General features: G+C 37.1%; 1 protein-coding gene across 15 annotated transcripts in view; it reads right to left on the reverse strand.

Annotated features, from left to right (window-relative positions):
• The window catches only part of KCNIP4 (potassium voltage-gated channel interacting protein 4), a 422,577-nt gene that overhangs the window by 16,435 nt on the left and 379,900 nt on the right, over positions 1-26,242 (reverse strand). For all 15 annotated transcript variants that reach the window (XM_054065855.1, XM_054065846.1, XM_054065847.1 and 12 more), the window contains one exon: positions 1,764-1,833. In XM_054065855.1, the coding sequence (XP_053921830.1) occupies positions 1,764-1,833 (70 nt within the window). The remainder of the gene's footprint in view (positions 1-1,763; positions 1,834-26,242) is intronic.

Consider the following 26,242-nt stretch of genomic DNA (forward strand, 5'->3'; position numbering starts at 1 on the left):
CTTTATTGAGAAGGCTGAAAATGCTGTTACTACTACACAACATGTTACTGGGACGTGAATTATCTGGATTTGATACTTTTCTACCCTGCTAAAAATCTTTTCACTGTATTTCACTGAAGTTAAAAGAAGCAAGGAAAAAAATATATTTTTTGTCAGAAAAGTGTAGCTCCCTTGTTGCAGTCAGAGTAATGGCATTGTTGCAATTGCAGTGAATAGCATAACCATGTGCCCCTGTAAGGTAGTATTGCCATTGCTACTAATAAACCACAAGTTTTACAGGGAACTTGCCCAGGATAGAGGCTCGTCAGCTTGCAGCTTTGTCTCCTGTAGTTTAGCTGTGACAGCATTGTCTTGAATTGGTGAGAAAGAAGAAAGCACCAATATGAACATACTATTCCTCCCAAGGAAGGACTCCAAGTGACAACAGTTCACTGCAGTCCCCACCAAACAATGCCTCTGCCCTAAAGCCCCAATGGTGTAGCAGAAGGGTGAGCATTAGGGGTAATGCTCACCAGGAAAAGGGGTAGAAACTAATAATGAGTATATATCAATTTTAACTCCATTGATATTCTTTCTTTTCTGCAACAATTCAGTCTGGACTGATAAAGATTAGGCTTTTAAGATTACATTTATTCTAACAATATATTTTAGCTTTACTTGTATAAAAGGGGTGCCTTCTCTCTGCCTGTAAGCAGTTCTAAGTGTAACGATATGAAATATCACATTTTATTGTTATTGTTGTTGTTATTATTATTATTTTAAGTGTAGTAAAGGTGTAGTAAATCACATGCAGAAAATTATTTTCACTGGCCAGGGTAACTAAAAACATAGTACCAGAAACTATAGTTGTTAGCTTGATATAAAAAGCTTAGATACAGGAATAATCAGCAGGCAGGTCAACTCTTACTTAGCCTTTTGTTCTTCCCAACTGAGTGTGCCTACTTGTTAAGGATTTCAGTGGTGGCAATCTATACTGAATACTGCTCTTTACCTACTAGATCTTTATTCAAAATAAAACTAATTGGGGGAAATTTTGTTCCTACCAATTAAGTGTTTTATTTAAAAAAAATACAACTGAAAAGAAAACGGTATGAATAGTCCCAGGGAAGCATGAAAATCTCAAGAGCTGTGGGAGAAGATGAAGAGGCAGGATTGAAGAGCTGTAAGAGAATATGAAGAGGGAGGATTGAATGGTAAAAGCAAGAGAAAGAAAAGAGGAAAACAAAAAAATCTGAGATTCAAGGTAAAAAAACTGTTATTGTCTTACTTTCATTGTACTAAAAGATAATGAAGATAAAGAAATTAATGAAATCCCTGAAAATTAATTAATTGAAATTAAGGTTAGCAAAAGAAAGGCCTCATTTAAGTAGAAAAATCCCATAGAAGTCAAGGGGTTTTGCCATTGATGTTATAGGATACCTGTAGCGCCTCCTACATTTTTCATTCCAACTGTGAAGGATTTGTGGAAAGACAATGGGAAAGACTGTGTAGAAAGCTTAAAATGAAATAACCTATTCAGAGAAACCTGGTTTTCAAAGGCATCCAGACACAGGTAATAACTTAGTAAGACTCTCTTCTTGTAGATATCATTGCGCTTCTTTCATAAATATATACTTTAAAATGTGTCCAGCCATCAAGGAAGTACCCCCTGAGCTCAGACAAAGCCTGAGACAATAATCCTGTTACTTTGAACAACAGGTTCTTTTGCTAGACTTGGGAACTAATAAACATTGTAGTACTAATTACATTTGACAAGTACTCACCTCCCTGTGGAAAGAACTGAGAGTAAATCTCTTTGAAGGTTTCTTCATTGACAACACCACTGGGGCATTCCTGAAAAAAAAGGGGAAGACACGAAAGGAAGATCATCCAAACTAGTTGAGTCAAACCATGCATTCATGAAACTGTACCGAACACATATGTGACTCTGAGGCTTTAATATGCTACAAAAGTCTCGTTTTGCCCTTTCAAACAAATTTTAATGCGTTAAATATGTGTGACTTTGAAGGATCTTCCTAAGGAGTTCCCACCAGACAAAAATTTCTCCTGTGCCATATACTTCAACTTAAGTCTTCAGACTTCAGTGACAGACATGAGCAGCAACTGCGGTGCTGCAGTGCATGGAGCTGCCGGTGTCACTGTGGGCCATGGGTGGTCACTCCCACAGCCGCAAGCAGCACTTGCATATAGAAACCAAGCAGGAATGTAAACTGCATTTATAATTAGGTATTACTGTTACAACAGGTCATAGACTGCTTGAAGAGTTATATGCAATGATTTCAAAAGACCTTGTGGCAAAAGATGTTATTCAAACCCTGCAGACCTTTTGCCTCTTTACATCTTGTTCATAACCTAAAATATGTAAGAAGGAATAAGCAGAAAGTGTCACAGCAGAGTGATTACAGATAAAATGAAAGCAAGTGAAGAAGAAAAAAGAGGATTAGAGCGGGGTTTTTACAAAAATGGCTTCTGTAAAGAAGAAGGAAAAGCAGAAGTAACACAAAGTCGTGCATAAAAATCAAAGACCAGACCACTGACTTCTAGTTTGGTATTTGCCAAACTGAGCAGGTCATTTCAGGCAATGTACTTAATTCCTTTTGCCTTAATTATTTCTTTAACACAGAGAGGGGGAAAGAGCCTGGCAAGCTCTTTAAGAATAACGTGTTTCTAGAAACAAAGCTAAGTAAGAAAAGGCAAATTAAGTGTTGAAGTTAATATATTTATTTTTGTGCATTGCTGTGCTACTTGGACTGATGGCTCAAGCTTATGTGCTCCTTGTCCTAAACTGGGGAAAGGAGATAGCTTTAAATGAAAAGAAAGAACAGTATGACATCTTTCACTGGTGGAATAAGAGTTTCTCTTGTGAGGCAAAATACTATTCCTATTAGATAAAATAAAGAGCACTGAGATATTCATAGTTCTGACAGCTTCTGCTAAGAAACAAATAGTATAATATTGCTAATTGAGAAACGGAGTCAGCACCTGAAAAACACATGCCAGATTTGTACATCTAGGATTATTTTGATTTATGTCACCTATCCTCAGACCAAATCAGTTCTTCGCCATAACTAAGCATGTGCAAACACATAGCAAGAAGCAATTCTGTTTGATCAGATCAGACAGGCAAAGAGCTGTCACAGAGACAGAAGTATGAAATTGTTCCTTGTCATGGAGGCTGCCGCTGATGGAGGGAGAATTAAGAGCACAGGTCTTGGTAAGACAGATATATACTGACTACTGGGCCACACTGCCTTCCAAACCAAAGCCTTTGGGGAATGTGAGGAACAGTGAAATGCATCTTGCATATCTACCCTTCAGCAGGTGAGGAGCAATGTGTTAATTGAGGTGACATCTCTCTGCCTGTCACATATATTTGTGTGTAAGAACATTCTAAACCATCTCTCTGCTTTACCAGCTTGCCCAAAAGACCGTAGTCAGATGGTCTAATGCCTCTGTGGTCCCCAACAGGTTTTCTACACTGCTTGCCTTTCTATGTAAAACCTTTGGTGTTTATAAACATATGCAAAAAAGCAATATTTATACTTGTATTCAAGGCACAATAAAGAAAACATTAGTGAAGTGTTCAGATACTCACTGATATAACAATATAGTTACCCGATGTAGAGAATGGAACAAAGGTATTTCATAAATTCCTCTTAAAAAACATACATTGGTATATATTCTACATCATTTCCAGACTGGCTCAAGCCTTCTCCTAAGATAAGTGGGAGTGTAAAAGGGCAATGCAGCATTTCAGAATTTAGTAAAAGAAGCCATGGCATTTTTCTTTTTTGGGTGTAATTTCCCTTCAGACAAAAAGCTAGGCACGTTTTGAGTAAAATAAAACAAAAACCTGCAGATTAAATTGTACAACTCAGATTTTGCATTTTTTTTTTAAATTTTTCTGAGAAGCTTAATGAATGACAAAATGTGCATTTAGGTTCACCTAACTCTATTGTCTATTAACACGTAACACAATTTTTCTACCTTCTCATTGGAAGAGAAAAACATTCAAAATATTCTGATTTTGCAGAGTGCTGTCCCCTTTTTTATAAGAAATGCCAGCAACTTACATTGTGTCAGTCCTTAGTCTGAAGTTGTGAATAATAAAACCCACAATTCCTGACTGCATTTAAATAATATGACCTCAGAGAAGTAAAGGTAGTCTGAAAAAAATTGTCTGACTTATTCTTTGTTAGTTCAAAGTAAGCTAGCATCCTGATTTTAGGGAAATACATGATCTACATACTTCATTTAAAGGTAGTACTTTTTTCTGTTACTCAATGCACTCTGGTTTCAGCAGATTCTCTGAAAGAGACATTCTTTGAACAGGCAAACTACTTTCACAGAACTGCATATTAGTAGAGCCAAGAATGACCTCTTGAGTTTATTTAGGTTGACTCTATGTATTTTCCTCTGCTCTTTAACACAGCATTGCCAGTAACACCTTTGAGATCTGTAATAATGGCATCTTAAGGACGTTCATTAAAAATCTGTGATGCTGGTCAATTATTCTTATCACAAATATTTAGTTAAAACTTCTCTTTCTTTAGCTTGGATCTTTTCTCTAAGACTATACAAGACTGTGAATACTTCTCTTCTTAAATAATTTTAATCTAAATACAATGTAGCTAACATAAATTATGTCCAAGACTGCTCTTTTCTTGACTCATAAATCTGGCTTAATTGTGTTTATGAAACAATTTCTCTAGCTCAGTGAAAGAGATTTAATATTGTAATTGTTAAATATACCCCATGGCTTTATGTCAAGTTATTGCTGACTTCTTCCATTGTACCAACTATAATTAAAAAAAAATATTTCTAACTTTTCATTAAACTGTTATGGAAGGAAGGAAAATAATTAAATAGTCTGAAAGAAAAATGTGAGGCTTATTTAAACTATTTCCTATACTCCTCCAGATGCATATAATTTGTTTTGTTACAGAAAATTTCTGTTTGACATTCTTTTAAAATTGCATTGCTGATGTATTATGTTTTCCTTCTGGAGAATAAAAAGGAGGAAGAGTTCATCTTGAACTGTTTTTCCTGAGTCTAGTCCTCTCTCCTTTAAAGAGAAAATAAGACAAACTGACAGAAAGAAGAGACAGAGAATAATAAATATCATTCTGACTTTTGATAATCTCTCTTGCCTGCAATTTTACTGCTGGGAAATTACACCTCTAGCACATGGTCTTATGAACCACTCCAAAACCTGTAAATTATTTACAGACTTCATGCTTTCTAAGCTGTCTTTTTTTTTCAGTATTTCTAGGAAAACTGCAATGGGTGGTTTCTTTTTTGCTATCTAATCAAGACCCTTTTTAGACAAGAGGCAAAACCAAAAAGACACAAAAAGGAGAAACAGTAAAATGTAAGAAAGAGAATGAAGTAGAAACAAACTCGAATGTCAGACTTTTGACTGTATAATAACATTTTTTTTAATGATGGATTAAGCTGTATTAAGAGCTTTGGTAATTTGAAATATATTTTAATAATGACCTTTTTGCGTGACAGGTTATCATCTCATGCTTTATCTGCTGTCAGTGTTCATTCTGCTTCATTTTAGATATATGCTCATGCCCATTGACCTTATTATCTCTGACTAACAATATTTTCTCTTTTTGCCTGTACTTCTATTGTGACTGAAGACTTAAAGTTTCCATAAACACAAAACTTAATGGAAGAGTATGTATGTAATCTTAAAATAGAAAGTGTACACTTTCAAGCTAATTCTACAAACCACTATACAACCTAAACCCACAAAGTTTTTTTGCAGTCCAGTCCTGTTCCTAATTGTTCATATGAGCATAATAGGGCTTTGATCAAAACATTATGAGAATTTAACAAATGGCCTTGATTTAATAAAATGAACTAGGTCAAATTAATAAAATCGAGGCCAACAGACATCTTATGAAGCTCAGCAAGAACTGCGATGTCCTGTGCCTGGGAAGAAATCATCCCTTGCCCCCCTACCAGTTGTGAAGTGACTGTCTGAATGGCAGCACTGCCAAAAAGGACGTGGGGTTACAGTGGATGTCAAGTAGAGTATGAGCCAACAAAGAATTTTTACTGCAAGTAAGATAAACTATCTACTGAGCCAAGACCAGCAGTCAGAGGGAGTGATTCTCTCTCTACTGGGGACAGTAAGGAGCACAGTCTTGGGGCCCTCCCGGGGATGTGAAGAAAGAGAGAAGGGTTCAGCAGAAGGCCACGAAGACTACTAGGATGCTAGCACATGGCCAACGAGGAGACACTGAGAAATTTGGGTCTATTTAGTCTAGACCATCACTAAGGGCAGTAACAGAGACAAAGGAGACAAACTGTTTGCAGGGGCAGACAATTTAACAGAGTTCAGTGCCCACAGTATGAGGTTTGTGAGTTCACGTTACACACCAGGAAAAACTTTTTCACTCTTCTTGGTACCCTGAAGAGTGGTGATGCTTGATATAGTCCTTAATTTCACTGAAAATGTGTGCTGTTGAACACACCTGGAAAGATGTCTGTGTATGCGGCAGAGCTTTTCTAATGATAAGTTCTGAAGCCTGTTTTTTCAGTCTTTAATGCTTTCAAGGTTTATGAAAATTAACTTTTAATTTTATGCACGCACTGCTTCCAAAGTGGCATATGTAATGTTGATTTAAATTTGCTATATCTCATGTTAGTTCTGATATATGTGATTGAAATGAAGGCTTTCTTGTGATTTTTATATTTGCAGAAAACTGAGCCACATTACAATTATACAATCCTCATTGGTTGCAATACCAAATTAATTTCTCCACTAATACAATTAGTGTTTTTGGACTAAATATCTAGTTTTATTCAGAAAAAGAGCACATGTATTTCATGTCTAATCGGTGCACACTAATGAGTATTTAGCCTATATTGGCCTCCCAGTATCTATGTAGTCAAATTGCTCAGTAAAATTATCAGCAAACAATCAGTCAACATTTTACCAGAGAGAAGCATTTTTTAGTGTTGCTACGGTAATGTATTATGTCAGCAAATTTTAACCTTGAATTGTACAGTTATTTTTCGAGGCTTATAGGAAATTTAACAAGTGAACTCAAGTAATTTGAAAAAGCATTTGCTAAAGCATTTAAGCACTATATAAATTATCTGGAACAAGCCCAGTGATACTCAGTCCACCAATTACTCCTACCTTGATCATCCTCCAAAATAAAACATGTGTCAAAACTAGCACACAAAAGAAACTAGAGATGCAAACAGTCCCTCTGAGAATGGAGAAGGTAAGGACTTGGGTGAAACATATCCAAAGTGATCTCACTATGCCTTGGAAGAAGCAGAAATAGCAGATAAACTTCACTCTGAAAGGGCCCTTTTGTAACCTGATGCAGAAACTGACAAATTGATATCAGCATGAAATCCACCCTGAAGGCTTTTGCCAGAACAGTGTCGATTGGGCATTGTCTTGCAGCAGCTAAACCAAGGAGATATTTGTTGTACAGATATGACACTAGATCCCAAACCAACTAGACTCATAAATCTTACCAACTGCCGCTTTCAAAACCTAAATCTAGATCTCTGACCCCCAAAGGCCTCTATGTGTTTTGCCAATTAGCTTCAGGTAATAGTGTTCTTGCTTCCAAGTATTGCTACTCCGGTAATGGCTCTGTAGCCACAGGCTAATTGCAATCAAGAGAGTAAGGAGTTACAGAAGCAGAAGGGTGTGAGGATCAAAGACAGACAAACAGAAAAGGTTCTCTCAAGTGATCATCACATAAAAAAAAATTTGTGGGTTTGTTGAAATTATGAATATGATTCTAAGTGCTGTTATGATTAAGCTGCTAGGTCATTAAAAATGCATGTATCTCATGTTTAGCTGGCGTAATTGGCTGAGCAGGGGTGGGAAAGTTATACTGCACAAAATTAAAGCTGCAGAAAAAGATAAAAACTAGAATTAACAAAAGAAAGCCAAAGAGCAACAGTGGCGCACAGATGGAAATTTCAGTGTCAAGGTTTCTGAGGTGTTCAATTTTCATTCCTACAGCTGTGAATCCGCAACAGCTGGTTTCCAGTGTCTCCTTTGATTGTCTGATGTTTAGTGTAATAGCCCACCTTCCTTCCAACACAGGGTAGCCGAAGCTCTTTCTTCTAGATTTGCCAATCTACTGGGCTCCTTTGGAGCTGCTCGGTTCTGTAGAAGGACAGATCTTGTTCACAACCATTTCTACTCTTATTCCCCTCCCCTCTGCAGAGAGAGCTCTCCCCAGGGCCCTGAGACTCTTCTCCATTCCTCTGGCTCCTGTCTGTCTCTTTCCTTTTTACCCTTGCAATAGAGCATCCCCGCTTCCTTGTTCTTGGAAGAACAGGTCTAGCAACCCCTGTCTGAATCCCCACATCTCAAAATCTTTTCCAGATCCTAATTTTTCCTTCCCTTTTAGAAGCTCCTTCTCAGACAGCCTTTAAGCAGATTATCACCAAATATTAACCATTTGTCTGACATCATAATCCAAGATCAAACCAAGACATCAGAAAAATGCAAATTCCTCATCAGACAGATCCAAAATCCCACCTCACTTTTAAAAGGTAGCACATTCAGTGAAAAGCATGAAAGAACATCTTTCCTAATATTTTTCAGTATTATCACTTTGTGCCACCTCTGTAGCATGAGCTAGAGAAATTATGCAGAGAAAGGACTCTTTTCTGGAAAAAAAGCAGATGCAATTCAGGATTGCCAGTATGAGGGAGTGTCAGTGATAGCATCATGTTAAATTGGTATGTAAATTCTCATGGCAAACAGGAAAAAAGTGCTCTCATAGCAGCTGCGGCACTTATGGGCCATGAGAAAGTGGTGATCTTACTTTGGCAAGCAGAAACTGCAAAATTACTTATTTGGACATTAAAGAAAACTAATCAAGGATGAAAAAGCTAAGTATGTATGGTGAAAATAAGTTTTGTTTTGATTAGGTGTTTTGTTTAATTGCAGATAATTAATGGTTGTGGATAATATCCTGATGTAGACCTGCACATACGAAATGTTAGTCAGGAGAAGCTTATTCACTAAATTTGTCTAAAAATTTCATAGACACAGGAAGAAGAGAATTCAATGGATTCTGCACTTTATTCCTCTAAGGCCAATATGAAAAATTGTTTTTTACAGTCTCACTATGCCTTACGGAGTTGGAACTAAGCTATTATCCAGCTGACACTGTATAAAATGATTTTGTCATGTCTGCAGACTACTGAATGTACTTCAAGTAGGGTAGAAAACAAAACCGCCAGCTAATACACTTCAAGACTAAACTTGTTTATATTTTATTTATACTTAATAAAATTGTTTATATCTTACAAGCATGCTGCACCTGGCTGTATGCTGAATTTTCTTAGGTTATGTGATAAAAGCTTGTCTGCACAACCACAGAGAAGCACAAAGAGACAATAGTAGGTTGGACAGCCTAACTAATACCCTGTCCCAGCCACTGCCAGGTCATCCCAGGAGCCATCAGCCCATCAAAGGCACAGCTCCACATGTCCCAAGGACAACAACGGTACTAAGGCAAGTGGAAACACAAATTATGGACAAAGGGGAGGGACACACTGCCTTGGCCCCTCCCAAGGTTGTCCCAGGAGAGCCTCAGTGCCAGAGTCTGGTGTGATCAAGATGAGTCAACACTTGGACTGAAGGGGCTTGTTGCCTCAGGGTAGGGGACACAAGGAATGCAGGGGAAGAGCATTTTGGGATTGTACAGAATTTATTATGGAACGTTTAGTGGGGAACTAAAGATGGCGGAAGGGAGGGATTTCTGTGACTTGGGAAGGAACAAATATGAGAAAACAAAGGGATGGGGGATAAAATAACCTGGTATATGGTTACCTCTTCAGTTTACTCATTAAGCGCCTTTCTCACTCTTCTACATGTGAGGGTTCTCCATTCTCTTTGTGCATGAGTGTTTACAGAGGTATGACTGCCGCAGCTGAGGTCATTATGGGCTGGAAATCCCGTGTGTCCATGGGGCAGCAACTGCAGTGACTGTGGGTTTCTGAGTGCTAGAAAAGACAAGCTGGATGATCTGGTGAGCAAGTGACGTGACCTGGGGGTCAGTGGTTCTTTAAGGGTAACACCATGAGGGGTTTGGTACTGGGGACCAGGGGAGTCCTGGCCAGCTTCATTTGTGTGTATGAGGTGGTCTGTCCCAGAAACTGGAGAGGGGCTGCATCCTCAGAAGCTCTCATGCCCAGGCATCAGCAACTGGTAAACTGGGATCCAGGAGCAGCTACTGGATATCTCAGCCCAGTGTCTGAGGGCAGCTGCTGGAGGGTTCCACATTGTACATATGCATCTTTGTGTGTATAAACATATATATGGATTCTCACTAGTGGATGTCCATCTTGCTTAGCTGCAGAGGGGATTGGGATGAGGTTGTATGTGTTGCCTGCATTCACATCACAGCTCTGTGTGTCTGCCTGTGACCTGCGAGGCCGGTCATATATTTAGGTATTATACATGATGTATACATATGCAGTATGTGAATGTGTCTACTGGTAATAAATCTTCAGCCTCATTGTTCATTGGACCTACTGGCATAGCAACAGTCTCTTCTCTCTCAAGCTGTTGAATCTGACCTGATTTTCCCTTAAGAAATGTAATTATTTATTTAATTTATTATATTTAATTTATTTATATAATTCATATATAGTATGTTAATTCATTGGTTTTGTATTGATTTTACTTGGAAATATATTTAACATTAAAGACGTATTTACTGAAGACCAACAGTGCTAAGCTCAAGTTTTGACCAACTTTAGAGATGCATGCAGAGAATAAGTAAGTTTGTGATCTATTGCAATTTAAACAAACAAGCAAGCTAATTTGTAATTCTGTAATTTCTGTATAGTAAACATAAATCTATCTTGTCCTTGATATATTAATCAGAAATAGATTTCATTGCCTACTTTTTTTTGAAGTGAGTGATGATGTGATGAACTTCATGTCCTGAAAGTACTCCTAGAATACAGAGTTCACTTCTGATACTGATTTTTTTTCAGTTCAAAAGCAGAAAATGTATTTGAAGTGATCTGCATGAAATCGGGCTGGATGGCATTGCTGGAGATCACATTATTGGCCAACATAGGAGAAACACCAAGAGCAAGAAAAAAACCTGCAGCATCTAATAAAAGTGAAATTATTTTAGAGAGAACTCAAAGTAGATGATACAAACAAAATTAAGTTTCTGGGGGAAAGAAGGTTTTTGATGTCATTAAAGGAAAAGCAGATGCAGTCTAAAAAATACCTCAAAAGATATGCTTAAAAGAGATGAGAAGCACTAGCCCATGAAGCAGCCTCAAAATACTAATTCAGAGAAACCCTCCCTCCTGAAATATTTGAAATGTAGCTGAACAAAGCACTAAAAATTGAGACTGAGAAAACTATCCTAGGAACAGATAGATAATTAAAAAATTCTTTTTCTTTTCTCATTAATACAGATTAAAAAAAATCCCAAGCAGACGTACTTATGCTTCTTTTATTTTCCTTCTCCTTTGCTCTAAATTATTCTGGGAGAAGAAATAACAGCAGAAGATGTGAGGAGAGGAGAGCAGCTGTTTTCCTTCCATAGCTAGATCCCTCCAGGAGGGAAATGAATTCACATAGATCGAACTATAAGTAAAGTGTTGTACATCAGGTACTGGTAAAATTTCAAGGGGTTACTTCTCCTATGGATTAAAAGAAAAAAAATCCCATGTCTTTGTAATCTATTATAGACAGTCAATTCTCTGAACAGCTCCTTTGAACCAGTGTCTCTGGACTGCTGTATTGTCAGCATTTGAGCTCTTGCTTTTTAAGATTTCTTTTTGAAAGTAGATGAATAACAGAAACATTTAATTTCCTTTGTATAGATTTATCATTCAATACCTCAATACATCAAATGGGAGCTTTGAGGAAGTTTTTAGGAAGTCAGTGAATGTATGAGAGAATTGCAATAACTACAGAAGAGATACCTATTTTGGTTCTTTTGATCAGACAATGATATCATTCCCCTCACCTCTGTATTTCTCTTCAGCTTTGCTGTTTGCTTTCTATAAAAGTCTGTTAGTCAAAGGACTTGGGGGATGATTGGCAGGATGGTGTCTCAAACTCCTCACAAAGGATGAGAGTTGGTTTTATTCTATCTTTACACCTATCGTTTTGCAGTCTGGTCAGGCCTATGATATAATGGAACAAGTCCAGACCTCACCTGCCTTTCTTCAGAAAAGCTGTTGAAGGAGCTGCTGCTAATTACCAAGAAACATGTACAGATGGGGAGATGAGATGGAGGCAGGCTGTAGTGGAAGAGATGGGCAAAACACAGTTATGAACGCTTGTGTGTTAGATGTTGATCATCAGTAATGGCAATCAAACAGGCTCAAAGGAAATGCTTTTATTCTGGGGGTGATCTGTGCAGATGTAACCACAAGAGTGAGACTTATGGGAAAATGCACACCGTGACATCTCAGATTGAACACATCAATCACACTCAATATAAATAAGAAAATGTCATTTCTTTCCTTCTGCTAGACAGAGGAGCCCCCTCTAGTTTTAAACCCTTTTATAAAGGTTTAGTAGTTGGCTTACCAGCCACTCTTGCCAACAAATAAATCTGCGTTCTTCTTCGTTCTCTTATTTACCCAGTAAGAGAATATCAGTTAATTTTCTCAGAGAGAAAATAATCCTGAAACAACTCAGAAACATGATTTTTGCCCTTAAATAATTGAAGCCTCTTGCTAACTTTCCTAACCTTTTTAAATTATTTTCTGTATTTCTTTGAATTAATGAATTATTAATACTGGAGTGATAAACAAAGTTCTTCCAACCTAATGTAGATCTGGGTATACCAGAGAAAGCAGAAATGGGCTCAAACAGGAATACTATCCTTGTTTGAGTATAATTCATGTTCTATAATTATGTCATGTCTATTTAAACCAGAACACATGTAAATTATAAGACAAAGTGTACTTTAAACACAGTTATAGCTGAAGGAATTTAATAGAATTTTTGTTCTAAAAGAGCTTCCTGGAGTAAAATGAAGATTAATTAGTGTGTTAGAGAAGCCTTTCCTACTTTGTAGGAGAGTTGAGAGTCCCAGTACATTAATATGTGTTAGACACATGAAGATACTCAGGGAGTAGGAATTTTGAAAGTCCAAAATAGCAGCTAGCGTTTTGTTTTTTTTAATTTTTTTTTATTTATTACACTGCTTGAAATTACTCACGTGTATGATTTAATTTTAAGGCCAGCATAAATATTACTTTCATCTGTGGGATATTATCCCCACTATGCACCACAATACACGTTATGTATATATGAGTATGTTTATAATGACCTCTCTCTAGCTTGATGGATTTTCAATTATTTTCTCTAATGAATAACCTGTGTTCAATTCAATTACAATGAAAACTGCTAGTGTTTTTAATTTCAATTATCACTTCTACTTTTCATGTTACCAGGAAAGGGACAGCTATTAATTCCATCTAGTGTCTATTGAAACTGAAATAATTATTGGGGATTTTTTCTGATTAAATTTCTCATCTCAGGGCTGGGCTATAAAAAAAGCTTTCACAGTATCTTTATTGAAACAGTTCTTGTTTTACATTTTAAAAATAACTTCTATGCAATCATATAGAAAGGTGCTGTAGCCAAACTGGGATGAATGAGGAAATAATATTGACCAAAGGTATGACGTGGGTCAGACTTATTTAATGATTTCAAGAGGGCTGAAACTTCTTACTAAAACAGCTTGCTACACTTTCACTTACTGCAGAATTAAGCCGTATAGATCAGAACATAAAATAACATATACTCTAGTCTTGTATACTTGAATATACTTGTGAGCCTCAGGAGCTAGTAATGGAAGTGAAGAAACATTTTTCCTGTAGTTTATAGAAGGTGTACAGGATGAAAGAAATGGGGAGTAATACAAAAGTAAGGTGTTTTATCTGAAATGGTTACGGATGGTTATCTCAGATAGTCTTTTTTCCCACTCCTTACTCTAAAGACTTCATATGAATTTGCCTACTTACGATTACAGGTGTAAAGCATAAGCAGTTTTTGAAGGAGGCTCTAGAATTCAGGGCATCCCCAAACGGAGTGCATTAATTCCTGGGTCTGAAGTGGCAACAGTCTGCATTTCTAGGAACATCATGGAATTCAGTGGGTTTCATAGCATCGATCTCCATTGACATCCATTGGTGAAATACACGTAAAAACTACTTTCAAGCCTTGTCTCATCTACTAAACTACAAAACTTCTTGTTTCTATTTATCCACCTATAGAAGGGATTACAATAATGCTTCCCAATGACATAGTAAAAATGTACAAGATTTTGAGCCTCCCACTGGAACATACTCTAATGAACAAAAGCTTCTTCACACCCCCTAGTCGCTATGGCAATTTCAGAATAAAACAAGCAGAAATAAAGGAGCTGGCTCACATCCAGCATCTGTGGCTTCACACAGTAAATAACAATCAACACTTTGGCTGCTTCCACGATACAGTACGTGAGGTGCCAGCAATGCTTTTAGTCAGCATCATTCTTTGTTTAGCAATGCCCACTGACTAATGTAATTTTTAGTTTCCTATTATTAGCACTGACAGCAAACCAACAGCAAACAACATGACTGAACATTTGAATGAAAAGTTCACCCCAAAGCTTGACACACCAAACTTTATGGACGAGTCCCTAGAATCTGAAAGGTGCTTGCTGTTTCTCCCCTCACATGTTGCTACAGGAAGGCATTTTACAATCCTAACTTCACAAATAGATGAGAGCTATAATTAAAATAAACGCAGCAGAACTCATGTTTCAGAGAGAGGAGAAGAATAGCTCCTTGCTGGCAACTGCTGATCGCTCAGGTACACTTGCTTAGACCCACTCAAGTGACTGAGTGAAGGACATCACCAGTCCCTAACAGCAAGATTTGAGAACAGGTCACTTCCCTACTTTAAAAACATGGAGACTTTTATTTTATTTTTCATACATGAGGGAGTTAAAATTTAGAAGCCCAATTGATGCTTTTGTTTTCCCTAGAAGCTCCCTGTAACCTTAAAGAGTCAAAGATTCACTGAGGAGGAAACTGTACTAACAACTTTCTGCTAAAGTTTAGCAGACTTGCACCATCACAATTCCTAGTATTTCATAGCCATATCTAAAAATTAGAAACCCTGAATTTAGCACAAGGTATTAAGGAAGCAAACTCAGTGTGTTGGGTCAAAAAAAAGAACTATATTCTGTTTAAAATTCTGATCCATTTTTTTTGTCTGTTTGTCAGTCAACTGGATGTTGATACTAAGTACTGACACCAAATCAAATTTTCATTATAATAATGAAGTAAGAAAACTGTGAGTTTTGCATTACTGGGACACATGTCTGCATGAAAGTCACTCATCCTGAAACTGTGTTCTAATTCATGTTATTTCCATATTTTTCAGAGTGGTGGTTCTTTGTTTTTTGCTAAGACATGCAATGGTAAAGGCAGATAAATCAATATTTGGTCAGTGCTAACTATGATGAAAAGCTCTAAGGAATTTCAACTTCTACAGAATCCTGTCAGCTTGGAGAAATGGGGTGCAAGTTAGAAAACTGAAATCAAACACTGTACTTATTATTTATATTTTATGTAGTAAAACATTCATCCTTTAAGAAAGTTATTTGCTTTCTCTGCTACTAACAACACTTTTCTGAGGAGAAGAGCCCCAGCACTGCAAACATAAGAACGAAAGTGTTTATCTACGTAAATATTTATAAAGCTTAGCCTGACATTAGCATAAATAGGACCTGAATCACAAGTACAGTGGTGAAAATCAGAAGCAATTGAGGCAATAATATGTACAAAGCTCCTGTGAGTGAGAGAGATGCAGTTCGTAGGAAGAAATGCTTCTTTCCTCTTCACACAGTGAAGGCAATGTGCCTCATCCTGGAGGCTCTCTGACATCCAATGTCTGTCACAGGCTCCCTTTTTTATGTACCGAAACTTCAGTGTCACATCCATCCTCATCCAGCTGCCAGCACAACACACAAACTTCAGCTTTATTCTGTTGCTCAAAGGGCTCCTCAGAGCATGAGTCCACAATGTGAAGATACTCAATCACTAGAGCTCTACTGTTTATGGTGACCATGGAAGGGGCAAAGTGAGGTTTGTGGCAATACTTCAGGACATAAATCTAAATGTCTTTGAGAAGGAGAAATGAACAGTTTTGTAAGACAGGAGAGGATGTACCACTGTTGCTTACATAGGAGATATTGTTTCTATTTGGTAAAAGACACAAGAAAAGCATCAGAATGGAATTTGAAGTTTACTCAGGAATATGACCTTCCCACATTTTTAGCACAGACAAAAATCTAAATAAACTACATAAATCTTTAGACTGTTCTGAAGCTGTCCTTGTCTTATATGTGCATACTGAATAAGTTGCTTTTGGCAGCATATGGAAATCTGTAATGCAAGTTAAATTATGGGAACTGAATACTGAGATAAACCTAAATAAATGGTGATTGATGTTTGCTGGCATATTTTTGTGAAAACATGAGCAGCATGGAGGAATGAAAAAGAAGGATAAGACATTTCCCAGTTAAAACAGATAACAAGAAGGGAAAAAGATAACTAGATAATCAGACACATCTGAAAAAGAGTTATCTATCATATAGGATAGGTCTAAGAAAGAGATTTCATCTCTTCTAGTTGTATCATTTGTTATGAAGATTTATTGAGGCTGAAATTGCTGGGCATAAAACCTTCTTGCAAAGCCTGCTAAGTTTAAGGCACAAAAAAATTGTCTTTGTTCCGTAACTGTAGCTCCTGAGAACAGAATAAGAAAATAAAGCTGCTATAACTTAGGGTCCACTGCAGGAGATGTTACTACATCTTTCGCTCAGCGAGGCAGATACTATATGAATTTTTAAGTATTTTTAATAAATTATTTTCAATATTAATGAAAGTGCAGCAATTTTTTTGGAAATCAGATTCAGTGTGCTTATTTGATCAAGTCTGAGGGATGATCTGGAGAATTATGATACCTAGAGATAGGAAACAGAAGAACAAAATTGATCCTAGTGCATAACCTTCCGGCCCATTCATGGGCTGTTTTGTGTTGAGAGAGTTACGCTACTAGAAAAGGGGTGGCCTTCAAATTGGGATCCTAATTCGGTCTTTATTGGGAAATGCAGGAAACTTAAGAGTGCCCTGAGATTTCCCAAAAGTTGCTGCTCCCAGGAACTCTGAATGCAGAAGGCAATGACCAAACTGAGAATGGCATTTTGTTTGCAGAGCAAAACCTGAAACCTCCAGTTTCAGGTCTGCTGTTGAACAACTGAGAGTTCTGAAGAGTCCTGCATGCTTTCAGCTGAATGGTGGGAATACCTTGATTGGGATGTATACTCTTTCATGATTTATTAATGTAGGAGAAAAGAGGAAAAAAAAAAATTCTGAAGAAACGAGAAAAGGGATCAGATTTTTCCAGTACAGGGCAACAGGGACAGATACTTGCTTATCTACTGGTGAAAAATAATAATTAGAATAGATTTTCCTAATACCTTATGGGAATATCTTCCTCTGGGACTGGACTGGAATATTTTAGAGCCAATTACCATAAATTACAGTCGTCTAACAGAATGAGGGACTATGCAGTTCTTTTTGTCACAGATAGCTAATTTAGTAGGGGCCAAATCAGCTGAACAAAACTGGAATTGCCATGTTTCTGTATAGAGCTCTCTAATCCTGTAAGCCATACTTATATTGAAAAACTCATGAAGAGGGTCAAAAAATCTTCATGATTTTTCAGCTAGATCAATTAAAATCAATGAAGTTTTGCAACTGACTTTAAGAGAGGCAGGATTTTTAGCCTAGAAGAATAGCAATATAAATTCAGGAGCTAATTGTTACAAGCATCCACAATTGGTGAATCTATAGAGGTAGCTAAAAACTGATAAACAAATTTTCCATTATTCTGTGATGCCAAGTTGAATCTTTGCATCCTCTTTCATAGTAAATTTCTCTGTTGTTTTACGCTGAGTTATTCTTCTTTCTCATCTCATTCTGTAGGAAGGTAACAAATACTGCCTGTTTTAAAACTTTCTTAGTAGTAATGAATCACCCATTGTACTCTGATTTTTACTGGGGATTCATTATTCAGGACATGGAAAAATACTGAAAAAGAGCTTATGCCCTGAAAACTTAGGAAAGAGGTGAGAAAAAAATGTCAGATGGCTTGTTCAGCTGGACAATATGGCAGTTAGTTATTGAACCTGAATTTCCTGCCTATTGATCTGAATTTGGTATAATACACTTCCTGCACACCTAGATCCAGTGGTTAGTGCTGACATTTTTAATCAGAAGCACGATCATGTGTCTGTTGCCTTGATACATATAATTGCTGATAGACAGCATGCCAGAGACAAATATTGCTATATCCAGCTACTGGGCATTTACTTGTAAAAAATATTCTTGGCGCTCCTTTTTCTGAGGCCACAGTGAAGCTGGTCACAGTGTCAAGGATGCATACATGGAACAAGGGTATAATTGTTAGAACCCCCCTGTAGAATGATTCCTACATCATTGGTTTTTTGGGTATAAAGTTATTGTTATTTCCACTTGACAGATATGGAGCTTGGTCATGGAGGGGTAAACGGTCTCACTCAAATATACCGCCCACAGAACACATATTTCAGTCCTAATGCTAAGGATTTCAGCATTTGTTTCTCTCTCCTGTAAGGATGAACTTTGCTATCTCCAGCTCCTGGGAAAGTTCAGTTTCCCACAGCCACTAGCCCCCCTACCGGTGCTCCCCACTTTGTTCCCAGGATGTGTTTGCAGAGTCTTTGATTAAAGGCTGAGAAGCAGCCTCTCAGATAGCCAGGACCATTTTAAAAGGTTTTGACTGTCAGACCAGAGACATTAAATTAGGTAGTTGTCAATGTGGAGACTATGCAGGCAGTGAAGCACTGTTGTAATGCTCTCTTGCAATGCAGAAGTCATCTTAGTGTGATAGTTAAAGTTTTTTACAGGTGTGTGGTAGTTAATAAGCCAGCCAGAGGACCAAAAGGCTAAAGTCTTTAAATTCATGCTGTGTTTACTGAATCATGCTGTGTTCTGAGTGACTGACTCGTGTTTCTTCTGTTATACACATTGTATGTAAGATCTTTTAAGTATATTTCACAGTGGAATTAAGTGAGTTGAATAAATTCCCTTACTTGAAAGTTAACATGAAAATCATTCACATAATAAGAGTGAAGAACAACTCTGCAAATGTCCAGCTGACCTAAAGAATACGGACTCTGTTAGCTACTGAATGTTGGACTTTCACTCAAAGGTAAATGCAGGTTGACCCAAGAATGAAAGTGTTAACCTTGATGCTTTGTCACTTGTGATTTGCTTTTTTATTTTAAGATGTATCAGTGTTTATTTTTAGCACAGATATAGACGTAAAGACATTTCTAATCTGAAATTAACTCTTTTGAACTCAATAAAGGACTTTTTGATGGTTTCACTGCTTTCTGACCAAACCTATACATTGCTGATTTTGTTTAAATTCATCAGGAATTAAAACAAGAGAAAAATATAAAGATCCAAAGTTACTTGCACATTCCTGGGATCCTGAACAGATTCCCGAGTCCAGTACAAATTAGACTTTGCCTATAAATTTTTGAAGTAATCAGGACCTAAATGTCTAACTGTACCACCCAGAATCATCAGAAGAAGATGTATTCATTCCCTATACTCTCATTTTGCATGCTTGGGATGCCCACCCAAAGGTACGTGTGTGCATTTTGTATCCCTGAATTCCAGTGTAACAGGGAGACAAGTTAGTACAGGATTTAATAAGGAATTAGTTTATGTACATACTCTAAAAGTATGTAAACTAGTAGCAAGAATTGCAAGTAGTAGGATTTTTTGAACACTGTTTTATCAACTGATGAATTGGCTTATTAAGTGTTTTTATGCCAAGCTGTGTGTTATAAGGTGCAGTGTTTATAGCAGTTGCAGTTAGTATTCATCTGACCTCATGAAGAAAAGTGGACAGGTGGGAGGAAAGAGAATAAGAATTCTCTACTTCCTAAATTCTTAAATGACATCACCAGTGGTGCATTGCACCAAATTTTACTTCTCTCATATTAGTTATCGCCCAGAAACCCAAATCCAACAACATAATTTAAGGACCATGCTTTTAATGCTCAGTCCAGATGCAGCAAAAAAGTAACTGCATTGAGCCGTAGACAAAGAAGATATTTTGTTGCTCGTACTATAGTACATAAACATTTCTATTCCTCAGATATCCCATAGTGATGCACATAAAAGCTCTGCGGTAGGAAACATCTCCACCAGCAGATGAATTTCACCGAGCAGCTGGCTTGCAGAGCAGAAGGTATACATTGTGCATCAAGTGTCAGCCTGGCATGACTGATGGAATGCCTTCTCATGAGCCTGGGTGAGAGCACACCAGAGCACAGGACAGGGTACCGCCAATTTCAAACAGAATGGAATGACAAGCACACAGAGAAATACAATTCCACTAAAATATAACAGTATAGAAGAGCTTTAGAGGTATTTGATGCTCTCCACTATTATTGATACTAGGTGCTTAAAATCACACTCTTTGTATACTGCTTAATTAGCGACTTGGCATCTACATTTTTCAGAGATAATTCAGAAGTAAGCAATCACCATTACGAAGACAATAATTGCTATGCTACATGACAGTTTTTCCCTAGAGAACATGACATCAAGTATCTCCATGAACAGCAGTAAGTCATGAGATCAATAGAAGTGTAGGAATTGAGTTCATTATTAACTTTCAAAAAGAAGATTTCAGTCTCTGCCAGCAACTGCGAGACTAATTGAAATGAGTATCTCCGCTGAATGCATTAAGGTCTGTAAATTTGTCACAACTGACAACTATATGCTAGGTCTGTCAAACTGTACCTCCAAATTTTTTTTACTCTTATATTTAAAAATTTTAAAGTTTCTTGAATAACTCTTGAAGGAAATATATAATGAATGTATGCATTATTTATTGCTCAGTTTGTTACAAGGTTTTCACATAGTCTTGTTTGAAATATGAAAAAGTTTCCTGTTAGCCCCTAGTAAATGAATGCCACTGCTTTTGAAACATAATAAAATTCTGCCTTGGCAAGAGTTTTTTTTTTTTTTTTTTCTTCAGTCATGTAAAATTGAAAAAACAATTGATCTGAAGCACAACTAGTAAATAATAACTACTTAAAAAAATTGAGGTTTGAGCTATGCGTGTTATATGTCTTCACTATGCATTTGTCTGTTGTTCAGTTTATTAAGGCTAAGCAAGTCACTGGAGTTTTCTAACACGGGATGTGTTTATTTCCAGTTTGAATTATTACTATCTAATTTTCTGGGAAGATACATGAATTCCTTTTTTAATCCCTGTATTTTATTGGCATTTCTATGCTACAAATTTAATAGGTTCATATACGTGAGGCACAACCCACTCAGGTGACATCACTGCATCTATTTGAAAAGATGAATTATTGGTGCTTCTTTGTATATACATCCTATTTGTGTCCATAACACTGCTGTTCACACACCATTTGTGTAGAGGAGCCAGCATCTCCATAAAAACTTTCAGCACAATGGACATCAGTACGCGATGGGAGATGATGTAATTGAGAGCTGCCCTGCAGAGAAGGACTTGGGGGTGCTGCTTGATGAGAAACTCAATATAAGTCGGCAATGTGTGCTCACAGCCCAGAAGGACAACTGCATTCTGGGCTGCATCAAAAGAAGCGTGGCCAGCAGGTTGAGGGAGGTGATTCTGCCCATCTATTCTTCTCTTGTGAGACCTCATCTGGAATGCTGTGTCCCGTTCTGGAATCCTCAACGTATGAAAGAATTGGAACTGTTGGAACGGGACCAGAGGAGGCTACAAAGATGATTGGAGAGCTGGAGCACCTTCCCTATGAGGACAGGCTCAGAGAGTTGGGCTTGTTCAGCCTGGAGAAGAGAAGGCTCAGAGATCTTATAACGACCTTCCCGTACCTGAAGGGGCTACAGGAACGCTGGAGAGTGGCTATTCATAAAGGCTTGTGGTGATAGGATGAGGGGGAACAGGTATAAACTGGAAAAGGGCAGATTTAGACTAGACATTAGGAAGAATTTCTTCACCATGAGAGTGGTGAGGCACTGGCACAGGTTGCCCAGGGAGGTTGTGGCTGCCCCGTCCTTGGAGATGTTCAAGCTCAGGTTGGACGGGGCCTTGGGCAGCCTGATCTAGTGGGATGTCCCTGCCCGTGGCAGGAGGGTTGGAATTAGATGATCTTTAAGGTCCCTTCCAACCCTAACTATTCTATGATTCTATGACATATTTCATGCACTGTTACCCAGTAAGAGCAACCCAGCCTTTATTTGATATTCAAGGTCACAGGGGGATACAGGTCAAAGAGTTTTATTATTGTTTCATGTTAGCCAGGAGAACTAGGTGGAAACCTTTTAAGTGACCAATATTTTTCTTCCAAAGACTATTGCAGAAAGTTGTCAAACCTTGAGGGAAAAGCAACTGCATTGACTTCTGGTAAAATGAAATCTTCCTTGATATCCTAGGACTCCCAGAGGAGGGTGAAAAGCATATTTAGGCTCTAAACTACTTTGTCTGCAAGAACAAGATTTAGAAAACCAATGTGAGGGGCAAATTACTTTTTCATTAGTGCCATTGTTACTCATGCCTGGTTTTGTTTTCTTCACTGTCTTCTGATCTGTAGTAATCTTGAATCTGCATTTATCCTTTGCAACACAAACATTCAGTGTAGATTCAGTGTAGAACTGAATAGGGTGACAATGAACTGAAGACATCATATTGGCTCTGTGAGATGGGGTACACTGATGATCAGAGATAAATGATCCAAGCCTTATTTCTCATAGGGTGAAACCTTCTGTTTCATAATACACAGTGTTCCAGAGATATAAACTAAAAGGATTATGTTGTCTTTGCTCCTTCTCATTTTTCAGAATAGGTGTAGAAGGTTAAGTAAGGAAGCAAGTAAAATCAAATGAGCTTTCAAATTCTCTGTTCAGATCATCACAGAGGTATTCAAACTCTTTCTATCATCCATTTTTTAAATCTCTTTTGTAGTCAAATGCCTATGTCCCTTGTCAGCTTTTAGCATCTCACGAATATAATAAAACAGGACACATTTTCCCTTCATACTAAATGAATTCTAATCACGACATTGATTATCTCAGAAACTACACTTGAAAGACAGAAATGAAAGACAGAACTGTACATCTCTATTAGTCATAAATCAGAGACTGTGTTAGAGGAATAGCTCTAAAGGTGTAGGATACCGAGATACATTTCTCATACCTCCTTTCTCACCAAATTCCAATTGCAATAAGCAAATCAAATATATCTAGTATTCCTACAATATCACACAAAAAATATATATAAGAGAATGTAAACCAGTCTGAAAACTTTATTTCCAGTATTCTAAAAATTAAATTGAGATGTTTCAGGTTTTGCACAAGCTAGTGCATATACCGCAAAATGCACAGTATATATGTAACCTTCATCTTCATCATTAAACAAAAATTGCAGTAATGATTTCTAAAATGAAAATAATTTTTATTCAGTGCACCTACTCAATTATGCTCTTCTAATTCCCAGTTACTTCTATCAAATTTGTAATTTTTCTTTCACTTTTTAAAACTCCTGTTGTGTGGGAAAATGCTTTAACTACTGGGCTGTTATACCACTTGTAGGTTATACCAATTTTGTTTCAGGCATCTACTCTCAGCAGATGGCTGTAGCTCATAAAGATGCCTAGTATTTAGGAGAGTGAAAAGAGGCTTTGGAGAGGGATATAAATTCAGATAAATATTTGTACCTGGTGTTTTATATTAGGCAGCCTAAGTGGCTTCCTTATCATCCTGAAGGCTTTCTTAATTGCAGTTCACAGTCTCTGAATAAACTGAATGTAATGAGAGCTGGTGCTAAACTTAAGTTTTCTACATCATTCCACTGGATCTAGCACAGATAATTTTAGACAGCTTTTAATGCATAATGTGAGCACTTATCATATGAGGTCTAGGACTGGAGAATTAGTTTGAAGATCAGCATCAAAACTTTGGATTTGACTTTCTTGTCAGTTAATGTTAATGATGACATAAGATTCTGTCTCACTGATCCAAAATTCTTTTTTAATTTCTCACTGCCAATATTTTCTAGATACAAAGACATATCAAACATCAGTCTGAATTTCCATGGTAAGCATTAATGCAGATTTCATTTATTTATGGAGACTTTTTACAGCGAAGAATGTGAAAATTCCCACTGTAAGAGAGATTTTTATGGGATTGGGCTGCTGTGCACAATAGAGAAACAGCAATCAATTTCAAACCAGTAGCTAATCCTGTATGTTAAATTAATTATTTACCCTGAATGTGGGCAGTTCAGATCACAAACTGATGAAACTCTTTGCCGGAAGAGACCTCTGGAGGTCATTTAGTCCAAGTTATAAGAAATTTCCTATGAATATTCTTACAGGTAGGTATGTAGATATACCTTAGATGGATAAACCCACATGACATGAACTGTCTGTTTTTATTTCCTACTCATTAGATTGGAAATATAGTTAATTAGATAAAACAACCACTTTATCCTCACAAGAGACTAACAGAACAACAAACAAAAGGTAAGGAATTTCCCAGAAAAGGACAATGAGAGTAGTTGCATTTTTTAATATCATGCAAAACTCAAATGCTGTAGACAATCAATAAATGAGCTTTATGATCTATAAAATAAGCTTTCTTTGCACTTTCTGTGAGACTCACAAATGCAACATATAGTAATATAATTCTTCCATCAAATTATAATCGAAATGGAAAAATCTTTGAATAAATTACCATATTTTGGGTTATGCATAAAAGTATTCTTACATGGATGGGTAGTGTGATGGGAACCTATATTTGAGCTACATTATCAGGGTTATTACCTTACTGTTATTGTTTGCCTCATTTGCTAATAGCAATAGGGAAGAAAGGTACCTTGAAAATGATGTTTTCCCAATAAACGTCACAAGTATGGAGCTACCTATTTAAAGCTACAGTATGTATCCAGGGACATTTTTTTATGCATGCATGACTTCAGTTTGCACTTTCTTTGATATAAATCTGGATAAGATTAATGTTCATCAAAAATCCTTTCACTTTTCTCTGTTTCCCAACAGAGAATTTGACAGCATCTTTGATGGGAATTATCAACCAAAATTAAAATTAAATCAAACCAAAATTAAAAGATCATTAACATTTACGTTTAGCACAGGAATATCTTTCATGCAGCAAAAGCATTCTCTAAGTATTTTTAAAATGGAAATGTGCCCTAGCTAAGGGAAATTTATAAAACTTTGAGAGACCCATCAATGGACAAAAGAGAAAGAAAGACCACATATTGAGTGCATGCTTGAAAGTCTGTGCAATTTATTTTAAAGTACCACTTGTACTAGGCCTGCCACAGAGCCATTGGATTGAAAGGTTAATGACTGCAGCAATCACAATTTCAGTTTACAAGAAATGGGATGACAGGAAGCCAAATACAAAATGGAGAGGTCCCACTGCGATGACAGCTGAGCAACAACTCATCAACAAGAGTGCGGAAACACTGTAAAACCAGAGGGCTGAGGGCAACCTTGGGAGCCTTAGGAGAGGTTACGACTTCCGTTAAGAATGTTTCTGAAGTATAGAATCTTTAAAGTGGTTAAATTACTTAGTATAGGCATGAGTTGTCCCTTCATATTTGTCCTTGTAGTAGTTAGCTCATTTCAAGGTGCTTTTTTCACCTCCTTCTCTTTTCTTTAGCATATCTCCTTCTGTATTTTAAATGTTGTCCTTGGCGGCTACCAAAACAGCCATTGCCAACACAGGCATTTCAATACTCTTTGGCTCTTTCTTACAGCTATCCTCTACTTCTTGCTTCCTACAGCATCAGCTATGCTGGAGTGTGAACTGAGACTCTGAAGCTTTCAGGTGTGTACATACAGAGATACTATCTGAGATGCTATGCTCCTTCTATTTTAATTACTTTTTGCTGGATTTAGTGTGTAATTTACAGACACCAGAAAATCAAATTAAAGCAAGTATCTTTAAAGGTTTACCTTTTCATTTTTTATAAGTAAAAACCACATAATAAATCAAACTTTTTAATAGCTGCAGAAATACAGGAGCACTTGCTGCTTTCTCACTTGAAGTCAGTCAGAACTATATGTAAGTAATTTGAAGTTGTAAATAATAAATA

The sequence above is a fragment of the Cuculus canorus genome, chromosome 4, assembly GCF_017976375.1.
Source record: "Cuculus canorus isolate bCucCan1 chromosome 4, bCucCan1.pri, whole genome shotgun sequence".
Taxonomy (NCBI): domain Eukaryota; kingdom Metazoa; phylum Chordata; class Aves; order Cuculiformes; family Cuculidae; genus Cuculus; species Cuculus canorus.